This window comes from Neopsephotus bourkii, unplaced genomic scaffold, assembly GCF_033783945.1.
Source record: "Neopsephotus bourkii isolate Nb327-2 ecotype Australia unplaced genomic scaffold, CSIRO-AGI_Nbou_v1 NB_1548, whole genome shotgun sequence".
Taxonomy (NCBI): domain Eukaryota; kingdom Metazoa; phylum Chordata; class Aves; order Psittaciformes; family Psittacidae; genus Neopsephotus; species Neopsephotus bourkii.
In genome coordinates, this window is record NW_026902024.1 from 24,933 (window position 1) to 36,647 (window position 11,715).

Below are 11,715 nucleotides of genomic sequence, written 5' to 3' on the forward strand. Positions count from 1 at the left end.
GCACCGCCCCTCCTTGCCTCTCCCACCAATCAGAGCGCGCTCGGCCTCGGCCTCCACCAATCAAGCGCCCGTAGGGGGCGGAGCCGGTTGACGGCATCGCGGCGGGGCGGCGGCGATGGCGGAGCTGCGAGCGGCGGCGGCGGCCGCGGGGCCCGGCCCGGCGGCTCTGCCCGGGCCTATGGCGCTGCCCGCGGCCCCGGCGCTGCCTTCCCCGGCAGCGAGCGGCGGAGCGGGGCCTGCACCGACGGCGGCACCGGGGGGTGGTTCCGGTGGTGGCTCCGGTGGTGGCTCCGGGGCGGGTGGGTCCGGTTCCGGCTCCGGGTCCGGTTCCGGGTCCGGTTCCGGCTCGGCCCGCGAGGGGTGGCTCTTCAAGTGGACCAATTACATCAAGGGCTACCAGCGCCGCTGGTTCGTGCTCAGCAACGGGCTCCTCAGCTACTACCGGTACGTACCGGGGGGCCCCGCGGCTTCCCCCCCTCCTCCATGGGGCTCCGGTGTGACCTTGGGCCCAGCCCCGGGTCTATGGGGGGGGTGCTGGTGCCACCGAGGCCCCTCCGTGGCCGTGTCCCCGGTGGGAGCAGCGGCCTTGTCCCCCCGGGCCCTTCGGTGCCACCCGAGCCCCGTTGGGGGGGGCTGCACCCTCGTTATGCAGCGGGAACCGGAGCCGCGGGCTCCTGTTACAGGGAGGGGAACGGAGGGGGGCGGGTGTCCCGGCGGCTCCGTGTCCCTCCCTCCGGGCCCGGTGACGTGGAAGGGGAGCGCCCGCCTGGCACGGGCTTGGCCCGGGCCCTCGCCCTGCTCCGTACCGGGATATGGAGGCACCAAGGGGATACCCTAAGGGTGCTGCCTAAGGGTGCTCACTGAGGGGATCCCTAAGGGTACTCCCTAAGGATGCTTCCTAAGGGTGCTCCCTAAGGATGCTCACCAAGGGGATCACTAAGGATGCTTCCTAAGGGTGCTGCCTAAGGGTGCTCACTGAGGGGATCCCTAAGGGTGCTCCCTAAGGATGCTCACCAAGGGGATCACTAAGGATGCTTCCTAAGGGTGCTCCCTAAGGATGCTCACCAAGGGGATCACTAAGGATGCTTCCTAAGGGTGCTCCCTAAGGATGCTCTCCAAGGGGATCCCTCAGGATGCTCCCTAAGGGTGCTCACCAAGATGATCCCTAAGGGTGCTCACCAAGGGAATCCCTAAGAATGCTTCCTAAGGGTGCTCACCAAGGGGACCCCTAAAGATGCTCCCAAAGGATGCTCACCAAGGGGATCCGTAAGGATGCTTCGTAAGGGTGCTCACCAAGGGTATCCATAAGCGGGTCCCTGAGGATGCTCTCCAAGGATGCTCCCTAAGGATGATCCCTAAGGATGCTCACCAAGGGGATCCCTAAGGATGCTTCCTAAGGATGCTCACTGAGGGGATCCCTAAGGATGCTCCCTAAGGGTGCTCACCAAGATGATCCCTAAGGGTGCTCACCAAGGGGATCCCTAAGGATGCTTCCTAAGGGTGCTCACTAAGGGGATCCCTAAGGATGCTCCCTAAGGGTGCTCACTGAGGGGATCCCCTAAGGGTGCTCACTGAGGGGATCCCTAAGGATGATCACTAAGGGGATCTCTAAGGATGCTTCCTAAGGGTGCTCACTGAGGGGATCCCTAAGGATGCTCCCTAAGGATGCTCTCCAAGGGAATCCCTAAGGATGCTCCCTAAGGGTGCTCACCAAGATGATCCCTAAGGGTGCTCACCAAGGGAATCCCTAAGGATGCTTCCTAAGGATGCTCACCAAGGGGACTCCTAAGGATGCTCACCAAGGGGATCTGTAAGGATACTCCGTAAGGGGATCCGTAAGGATGCTCACCAAGGGGACCCCTAAGGATGCTCAAGAAGAGGGTCCCTGAGGATGCTCCCTAAGGATGCTCCCTAAGGATGCTCACCAGGGATTAGACCCTAAGTCTGCTCCTGAGGGCTCTGCACCCCCCCCCCATAACCACATTTACCCCACTCCCACCAGCCCTCCCCACTGGCCCACCCTTTACGCTGGGCCCCATCCTGCCCCATTCCCCGTTCCCTCCGCAGCTCCAAGGCGGAGATGCGGCACACGTGCCGCGGCACCATCAACCTGGCCACGGCCAACATCACCGTGGAGGACTCGTGCAACTTCATCATCTCCAATGGTGGTGCTCAGACCTATCACCTCAAAGCCAGCTCCGAGGTGGAGCGGCAGCGCTGGGTCACTGCCCTCGAGCTGGCCAAGGCCAAGGCTGTCAAGATGCTGGAGGAGTCAGGTATGGACCAAAGGAACCCCATAAAGGTGCCCTGAGCACCCCTTTCTGCACCCGTGCTTTGATCCCGGGTTCTTTGTGCACGATCCCATCTCTTTTCCCCCATTCCCAAGCTCCAATTGCTCGCTGCTGCTTGCAAACCCATCCACGCTCCAGTTTGGGATGCTGCGGAGGGATGGCATCACTGGGTACCCACAGTGGGGTAGGGAAGGGGTTGTGGTGTCCATCCCCATGGATCTTGCCATGGTTCCTGCTGCCTGCTCTGGGTTGAGGAGCTGTCAGCACCGGGCACTGAGGTCCTCAGTGGTGGGATTGATGCTGTGCCTTGAGAAGGGGCCGTCTGCTGCTGCGTTCCCAATATGGGATGCTGTGGATGGGAGCGCCCCGAGTGCAGCTCCAGCCTTTGGGAATGGGGATCTGCTGCTGCGTCCATTGAATCCCAGAGTGGTTTGGGTTGGGATGGGGCTTAAAGCTCCTCCAGTTCCAACTGGAGCAGGGTGCTCCGAGCCCCTGTGTCCTTGAGCACTGCCAGGAATGGGGCAGGCACAGCTTCTCTGGGCACCCTGTGCCAGCGCCTCAGCACCCTCACAGGGAAGAGCTTCTGCCTAAGAGCTCAGCTCAGTCTCCCCTCGGGCAGGTTCAAGCCATTCCCCTTGGCCTGGCCCTACAGGCCCTTGTCCCAAGCCCCTCTCCAGGTTCCCTGCAGCCCCTTTAGGCACTGGAGCTGCTCTAAGGTCTCCCCTTCAGGAGCCTGCTCTTATCCAGGCTGCCCCAGCCCAGCTCCATCCCACGCTCCCCTATACCCCACATGGACCCCATTCTCTCTGCTCCCCCCCCATTACCCCATACAGATGACTCAGGGGACGAGGCAGTGCCACAGACGGACAAGACAGAGCTGCAGAGCACCCTGCGCACCCTGGCCAGCAAGGTGGAGGACCTGAGCACCTGCAACGACCTCATTGCCAAGCACGGCACGGCCCTGCAGCGCTCGCTCAGCGAGCTCGAGAGCCTGCGCCTGCCTGCAGACAGCACCGAGAAGATCAAGCAAGTGAATGAGCGCGCCACGCTCTTCCGCATCACCTCCAATGCCATGATCAATGTGAGTGCTGTGGCTATGGGGAGCATCACCTCCTGACCCATGGTTACCATGGCAACGAGGGGAGCATAGTCCAGCACGGACACTGAGGGCATCTCCTGCAGGGGGGGATCCCAGTGGGATAATGGGAACCAAGGGGGAGGAGGGATGGCACCAGGGAGGGAGCTTTAAGCTCATCCGGTCCAACCATCACCCAGCACTGCCCCATGGCACCGAGGGGAGCATCCCCTGAACACCCGCAGGGATGGGGGCTCTCTGAGCACCCTCTGGGGCAGGAATTGTTCCTCAGCTCCATCTAACCCTGCCCTGGTGCAGCTTGAGGCCGGTTCCTCTTGTCCCATCCCTTGTTCCTTGGGAGCAGAGCCCAGCCCCTCCTGGCTCCATCCTCCTGTCAGGCAGTTGGAGGCAGCCATCAGGTCCCCCCTGAGCCTTCTCTTCTCCATCTGAACCCCCCAGCTCCCTCAGCCCTTCCCCATCACCCTTGGGCTCCAGGCCCTGCACCAGCTCCATTGCCCTGCTCTGGCCCCGCTCCAGCCCCTCAAGGTCTCTCTTGCAGTGAGGGGCCCAGAGCTGAGCCCAGGATCCGAGGTGCAGCCTCCCCAGTGCCCAGCACAGGGGCCCAGTCCCTGCCCTGCTCCTGCTGCCGCACTGGTGCTGGTGCAGGCCAGGACGCTGGGGGCTCCTTGGGCTCAAGCTGCTCCTGCTCAGCTCCAGCAGCTCCTTCCCAAGCCTGCCCCGTTCCATTGGGGCCCAAGCGCAGGACCCAGCCCTGAGCCCTGCTGGAGCTCAGCCCATGGATCCAGCCTGGCCACATCCCTCTGCACCCCTCCTGTCCTGCAGGGAGCACATCCCATCGCTCACACCACGGTGGGGTCCCCAAAGCCCACGTCACCACGAGCTGCTCAGCCCCAGCCCATCCTAGAGCAGGATGGGGCCACCCAACCCCCTGTGCTCCCACTTAGAACCCACAACAGAAACCAAGACCCAAACCCCATTACCCCAAGGCACCGACATCCCCACATCCCAATGTGCCCTTGGGGCCCTGTTTTCCCCTTCAGGCCTGCCGGGATTTCCTGCTCCTGGCCCAGACCCACAGCAAGAAGTGGCAGAAATCCCTGCAGCACGAGCGGGACCAGCGCATCCGCCTGGAGGAGACCCTGGAGCAGTTGGCCAAGCAGCACAACCACCTGGAGAGGGCTTTTCGGGGGGCCACCGTGCTCCCCGCTGGCGCCTCCGGTACCAGCGGCGCTGCCAAAGGTCCTGTTGGTGCCATTCAGGGGTTGGGATAAAGGGGGTTGAGATGGGGTTTGTGGGGTGGGGTAGGGAGTGAGGGGTATCCCAGTGCTCTGCTATGGGGTAACTGGGGTGCAGGTGGAGCTTGGATCTCATCTGCTCTGTTCCCCCTCATCCCAGACCCCTGCTGTCCTGCTAAAGGGGACCTGAGTGATGAAGATGATGACAACGAGTTCTTTGATGCCCCGGAGATCATCCCCATGCCAGAGAGCCTGGGCCATAAGTGAGTGTTGGGCTTTGGGGTGATGCATACACACACCCCCATACACTGTGCCTGCATCCCACTGGAGGCTGATCCCATCCCTCTCCTCATCCTGTGCAGGAGAACTGGAAGCAACATCAGTGGCACCAGCAGTGACATCAGCCTGGATGAGCAGGTGGGATGGGGGCTCCCATGCTATGTGTATGGGATGGGGATGGGGATGGGGATGGGGATGGGATGGGGATGGATGGTGATGGGATGGATGGAGATGGGGATGGATGGAGATGGGGATGGATGGTGATTGGATGGATGGAGATGGGGATGGATGGTGATTGGATGGATGGAGATGGGATGGATGGAGATGGGGATGGATGGTGATGGGATGGATGGAGATGGGATGGATGGAGATGGGGATGGATGGTGATTGGATGGATGGAGATGGGGATGGATGGGGATGGGATGGGATGGGGATGGGGATGGGATGGGGATGGGGATGGGGATGGGATGGGGGTACCCCATTGTCTGCAGAGGTTTGGGGGGGGGGGTTACAGCAGCTCTCCTCACCCCCCACTCCCCCCCAGTACAAACCCCAAGTGGAAGACACCAAGAAGGAGAAGAGAACCCGCATCCCCTACAAACCCAACTACAGCCTCAACCTCTGGAGCATCATGAAGAACTGCATCGGGAAGGAGTTATCCAAGATCCCCATGCCTGTGAGTTCCAGTGCAGGTGATGGGGTGGGGGGGGAGCTCAGGACCACCTCCCCATCAAACCCCCCCCATTTCATTGCTCCCCTTTTCCTTCCATCCAGGTGAACTTCAACGAGCCCCTGTCCATGCTGCAGCGCTTGACCGAGGACCTGGAGTACCACGAGCTGCTGGACCGGGCGGCCCGGTGCGAGAGCTCACTGGAGCAGCTCTGCTACGTGGCTGCCTTCACTGTATCCTCCTATTCCACCACTGTGTTCCGCACCAGTAAACCCTTCAACCCGCTACTGGGAGAGACCTTCGAGCTGGATCGCTTGGAGGAGAGCGGGTACCGCTCCCTCTGTGAGCAGGTAACCCCCTGCGTCCTTCCCATGGGGGGCTGATGGGTGATGGGGGGCCTGATGGATGCTTGGGGGTGTGATGGGGGTGCTTGGGGGAGTGATGGGGGTGCTTGGGGGAGTGATGGGGGTGCTTGGAGGAGTGATGGGGGTGCTCGGGGGAGTGATGGGGGCTTGGAGCGATGGGTGCTTGGGGGAGCGATCGGGGTGTCGGGGGAGTGATGGGGGTGCTGGAGTGATGGGGGTGCTCGGGGGAGTGATGGGGGTGCTGGAGTGATGGGGGTGCTTGGAGGAGTGATGGGTGCTTGGGGAGTAGCCATGGGGGTGCTCGGGGAGTGATGGGGGTGCTAGGGGCAGTGATGGGGGTGCCGGGGGTGATGGGGTGCTCAGGAGCGACGGGTCTGGTAGCGAGTGATGGGAGCGACGGGGGGAGAGAGGGGTTGGAGGAGTGAGGCAGGTTAAGGAGTGATGGGGGTCGGAGGGGCGATGGGCGCAAGGAAGTGATGGGGGTGGGAGGAGTGATGGGGCGATGCTCGGAGGAGTGATGGATGTGCTTGCTGATGGTGCTTGGGGGAGTGATGGGGTGCTTGGGAGTGATGGGCTCGAGGAGCGATGGGGCTGAGTGATGGGCGCTCGGGAGGAGTGATGGCGCTCGGGGGAGTGATGGGGGCGCTCGGGGGAGTGATGGGGGCGCTCGGGGGAGTGATGGGGGCGCTCGGGGGAGTGATGGGGGTGCTCGGAGGAGTGATGGGGGTGCTCGGGGGAGTGATGGGGGTGCTCGGGGGAGTGATGGGGGTGCTCGGGGGAGTGATGGGGGTGCTCGGGGGAGTGATGGGGTGCTCGGAGGAGTGATGCGGGGTGCTCGGAGGAGTGATGGGGGTGCTCGGAGGAGTGATGGGGGTGCTTGGAGGAGTGATGGGGGTGTTGGACCCGTGATAGGGGTGCTTGGAGGAGTGATGGGGGTGCTCGGAGGAGTGATGGGGGTGCTCGGAGGAGTGATGGGGGTGCTCGGAGGAGTGATGGGGGTGCTTGGAGCCCCGATGGGGGTGCTTGGAGCCCCGATGGGGGTGCTTGGAGGACCGATGGGGGTGCTCGGAGCCCCGATGGGGACGCTTGAAGCCCCGATGGGGGTGTTGGAGCCCACATGGGGGTGCTCGGAGCCGTGATAGGGATGCTTGGAGCCCGATGGGGACGCTCGGAGCCCCGATGGGGACGCTCGGAACCCCAATGGAGGTGTTGGAGCCCCAATGGGGACACTCTGATCCCATTTCTCCCCCTCCCTGCCTCCGGTCCAGGTGAGCCATCACCCCCCCGCCGCCGCCCATCACGCTGACTCCAAGCACGGGTGGACGCTGCGCCAGGAGATCAAGATCACCAGCAAGTTCCGAGGCAAATACCTCTCGGTGATGCCTTTGGGTAAGGGGAAGGTGATGGGAGCTTGGGGAACGCGGTTGGGTATAGGATGGCTCCCAATGCACGTCCCCATCCCAGGCACCATCCACTGCGTCTTCCACTCCACCGGCAACCACTACACGTGGAAGAAGGTCACCACCACCGTGCACAACATCATCGTGGGCAAGCTCTGGATCGACCAGGTGGGATGGACCCCCCTCCGCTCCCCATATATGTGGGTCCAGCATGGAAGCATGGACCCATCCCTTCCCTATGGGGCTGGATCCGACCCTCTCCTCCCTGCAGTCGGGTGAGATCGAGATTGTCAACCACAAGACAGGGGATAAATGCAACCTCAAGTTCGTGCCCTACAGTTACTTCTCCCGGGATGTGGCGAGGAAGGTGGGATATGGAGTGATGCTCGTGATTCCCAATGGATCTGGGTGGTGGTGGTGATGGTGGGGGGGGTACCACTCTACCCGTTGTCCCATCAGGTCACTGGGGAGGTGATGGACCCCGCTGGGAAGGTGCATTTCATCCTGCTGGGCACTTGGGATGAGAAGATGGATTGTTACCGGGTGAGCCCGGGGCCTGGTGACAACGGGGCGGAGGGGAGGCAGAAAGCCCATGAGGGTGAGGAGAGCCGGGTGCTGCTGTGGAAGAGGAACCCGCTGCCGTGAGTTGGGGATGGGGTGGGGATGGGATGGGATGGGGATGGGGATGGAGATGGGATGGGGATGGGATGGGGATGGAGATGGGATGGGGATGGGATGGGGATGGGGATGGGGATGGGATGGGGATGGGGATGGAGATGGGATGGGGATGGGATGGGGATGGGGATGGGATGGGATGGGGATGGGGATGGGGATGGGAATGGGAATGGGATGGGGATGGGAATGGGGCTGGGATGGGTGTAGGATGGGGATGGGACTGGGATGGGGATGGGATGGGGTTGGGAATGGAGATGGAATGGGAATGGGAATGGGATGGGGATGGGGATGGGATGGGGATGGGGATGAATGGGGATGGGATGGGTCGGGGATGGAGATGGGAATGGAGGTGGGAATGGGGATGGAGATGGGATGGGAGGGATGGGAATGGGAATGGAGATGGGATGGGGTGGGGATGGATGGGGATAGGGATGGGGATGGGAATGGAGATGGAGATGGGGATGGGGATGGGGATAGGGACAAGGATGGGGATGGGGATGGGATGGGGATGGGATGGTGATGGGGATATGGATGGGGACAGGGATGGGGATGGGGATGGGACGGGGACGGGGCTGGATCCCGGTGCTGGCTCAGGCGCTGATCCCCGAGCTCTGCTCCCCTAGGAAGTACGCAGAGAACATGTACTACTTCTCGGAGCTGGCGCTGACCCTGAACGCACCAGAGAGCGGCACGGCCCCCACCGACAGCCGCCGGCGCCCGGACCAGCGCCTCATGGAGAACGGGCGCTGGGATGAGGCCAACGCCGAGAAGCAGAGGCTGGAGGAGAAGCAGCGCCTGAGCCGCAAGAGGCGCGAGGCCGAGGCCGCCCGAGCCACTGAGGACGGTGAGGAGAGAAGGAGCTGAGCAGGAGCAGCTGGAGCCCAAGGAGCCCCCAGCGTCCTGGCCTGCACCAGCACCAGTGCGGCAGCAGGAGCAGGGCAGGGATTGGGCCCCTGTGCTGGGCACTGGGGAGGCTGCACCTCGGATCCTGGGCTCAGCTCTGGGCCCCTCACTGCAAGAGAGACCTTGAGGGGCTGGAGCGGGGCCAGAGCAGGGCAATGGAGCTGGGGCAGGGCCTGGAGCCCAAGGGTGATGGGGAAGGGCTGAGGGAGCTGGGGGGTTCAGATGGAGAAGAGAAGGCTCAGGGGGGACCTGATGGCTGCCTCCAACTGCCTGACAGGAGGATGGAGCCAGGAGGGGCTGGGCTCTGCTCCCAAGGAACAAGGGATGGGACAAGAGGAACCGGCCTCAAGCTGCACCAGGGCAGGGTTAGATGGAGCTGAGGAACAATTCCTGCCCCAGAGGGTGCTCAGGCATTGGAACAGGGGTTCAGGCACCACCCCATTGCTGTCGGTACCAATGCGCTGATGCAATCCTGCATCCTAACCCGGTGCTTGCATCCTCTCCCTTAGGAACCCCCTACGACCCCTATAAGCCGCTGTGGTTCGAGCGCAGGAAGGACCCGGTCACGCAGGAGCTGGCGCACGTCTACAAGGGGGGGTACTGGGAGAGCAAAGAGAAGCAGGACTGGAGCCTCTGCCCGGACATTTTCTGAGCCAGGAGGAAGAGGAGGAGGAGGAAGAGGAGGAGGAAGAGGAAGAGGAGGAGGAAGAGGAAGAGGAGGAGGAGGAAGAGGAGGAGCAGAGGGCGCTGAAGCCCTGGCACCGAGCGGCTCCCTCCATCCCATCCCTCCCTCCATCCATCGCCTGTCTTAACCGCCCCATCCACACCACGGGGGTGCCTTAGCCCCATCCAATGCCCTCGATGCCATGGGGCGAGCGGGAGCCGGCAGGGGACCCCCCCTCTCCACTCCAAATGGGGGGTCCCCTTCCTCCCATAGCGCTGTGGGGGCCCCAAGGGGGGGGGCGTAGAGGGGTGAGGCTGAGGCTGGCCTTGGTCTCACCCCCCCCCCCATTTATCGTTTGGTTCCCATTCAGCCCCACACATTTGGGGTGTGTGAGGTGGGGTGGGGGGGGCAGACCCTGCCCCACAGCCTGTTCTATAGGTGTATATTATATATATGTAGAGCGCAACCGGGGTCCCCTTCTCACAACACCCCTGGGTTTGGGGTGCCCCCCCCCCCCCAAAACACGGGGCTCCCCCTCCAGGTGCCTTCCCTTTAGTTTAGGGCAAGGGGGGGGTGGGCTGAAGTCCCAGGGCGCAGCAGGACCCTGCACCCCCAAACACTACAGGGGCTGTGGGGGGGGGGGTGGTCCCTGCACCCCAAACCTGACCCATGGGGGGGGGTGTCCCTGCACCCCAAACCTACAATGGGGGTGGATGATGCCTTTTTTTTTTGTTGTTGGTTTTTTTCCCTTTTTTCCCCTTTTTTCCAGGAAAAACTAAATTAAAACCTGTGACTGCCCCAGCCCAGCTCTGCCTGCTCCATGGGGATGGGGTGGGGGGCTGAGTTTGGGGGTATCCCCTGTTCTTTTGCAGCTCATGGCTTACCCCATCCCTTCAGCCCCCCTGCACCCCACAAAAGGTAAAGGGAAGCTTTGGCAGCGCCCGAACAGGGACTTGAACCCTGGACCCTCAGATTAAAAGTCTGATGCTCTACCGACTGAGCTATCCGGGCAGCCCTATGGGCGCTTGGGGGGGGCACGCAGTCCGCAGCCTTCATCGTCATCATCCTCCATTGTGTGTGTCCCCCCCCACCAAACGCCTCAGTTTGGGGGTCCCCGGGGGCTGCCAGAACCCTTTGGGGCTCATTCCCCCCTCATCACCACCACGCTGGCCCCATAGGGCTCCGTTTTGGGGTCCGTTTTGGGGTCCGCCTCCCCAGCGAACGCAGCGGCTGAGGCGGGACTCGAACCCGGGTCCCTGGGGACAGCCCCGCGGCGGCTCCATGGTGTAGGGGTGATCACGTCTGCTTTACACGCAGAAGGTCCTGGGTTCGAGCCCCAGTGGAGCCACCCCGGCCCCGAGGTGGCTTTTTTGGGATGGGGGGGGGACATAGGAGCCTAGAGCCCTCCTCCCCTCGTGCTGATTGGCCAGTGGGTGAGGGAGGCGTGTGCTTATTGGCCAGCACCGTGCTCTTTGGTGATTGGTTTAACCTATGTTTTCCTTCACGCCGATTGGCCAGGTGGTTTGAGCACACGTCACATTGAGCGGATATTCCACTCCGATGCTCGTTCATTAGTGTGGGCTGATTGGCCGGCTGGTCTGGGGGTGCTGATTGGCTGACTGGTTACAGCGATAGATCGTCCAGCCAATGGCGGAGCGCGGGTTGGCAGTGAGCTACGTGTACCCGTTGACCTCCGCCTGTACCCGTTGAGCTCTGCCTGTAGCCAATGACCTTTGCCTGTACCCATTGACTTCTGCCTGTACCCCTTGAACCCTGCCTGTACCCATTGAGCTCTGCCTGTAGCCAGTGAACTCTGCCTGTACCCATTGACTTCTGCCTGTACCCATTGACGTCTGCCTGTACCCATTGACTTCTGCCTGTACCCATTGACTTCTGCCTGTACCCATTGAGCTCTGCCTGTACCCATTGACCTCTGCCTGTACCCACTGACTTCTGCCTGTACCCATTGAGCTCTGCCTGTACCCATTGACCTCTGCCTGTACCCGTTGAGCCCTGCCTGTACCCATTGACTTCTGCCTGTACCCATTGACTTCTGCCTGTACCCATTGAGCTCTGCCTGTACCCATTGAGCTCTACCTGTACCCATTGACCTCTGCCTGTACCCTTTGCACCCCGC

At 62.4% G+C, this 11,715-nt stretch overlaps 1 protein-coding gene and 2 non-coding genes across 3 annotated transcripts; 2 read left to right on the top strand and 1 right to left on the bottom strand.

The window, feature by feature from the left end:
- Nucleotides 1–112: 112 nt before the first annotated feature.
- OSBP (oxysterol binding protein) lies at nt 113–9,602 on the top strand. Its single transcript, XM_061370952.1, has 14 exons — nt 113–444; nt 2,068–2,276; nt 3,125–3,372; nt 4,428–4,626; nt 4,783–4,885; nt 4,985–5,039; nt 5,446–5,577; nt 5,676–5,921; nt 7,205–7,325; nt 7,401–7,504; nt 7,608–7,703; nt 7,796–7,977; nt 8,635–8,855; nt 9,424–9,602. Exons 1-14 carry the CDS (start codon nt 116–118, stop codon nt 9,564–9,566), a joined length of 2,388 nt encoding a protein of 795 aa, XP_061226936.1. The 5' UTR covers nt 113–115; the 3' UTR covers nt 9,567–9,602.
- A 914-nt stretch (nt 9,603–10,516) lies between these two features.
- On the bottom strand, nt 10,517–10,589 carry TRNAK-UUU (transfer RNA lysine (anticodon UUU)). The gene has a single exon. It is a non-coding gene; the product is annotated as a tRNA-Lys (tRNA).
- Nucleotides 10,590–10,853: 264 nt separating this feature from the next.
- Nucleotides 10,854–10,926, top strand: TRNAV-UAC (transfer RNA valine (anticodon UAC)). The gene has a single exon. It is a non-coding gene; the product is annotated as a tRNA-Val (tRNA).
- The last annotated feature ends 789 nt before the right edge of the window (nt 10,927–11,715 follow it).

Coding starts and splice junctions, on each gene's coding strand:
- OSBP (XM_061370952.1), top strand. CDS start 116: ATGGCGGAGCTGCGAGCGGCGGCGGCGGCCGCGGGGCCCGGCCCGGCG. Junction 7,704..7,795: donor CCCGGGATGTGGCGAGGAAG/GTGGGATATGGA, acceptor TTGTCCCATCAG/GTCACTGGGGAGGTGATGGA. Junction 8,856..9,423: donor CGCCCGAGCCACTGAGGACG/GTGAGGAGAGAA, acceptor CCTCTCCCTTAG/GAACCCCCTACGACCCCTAT.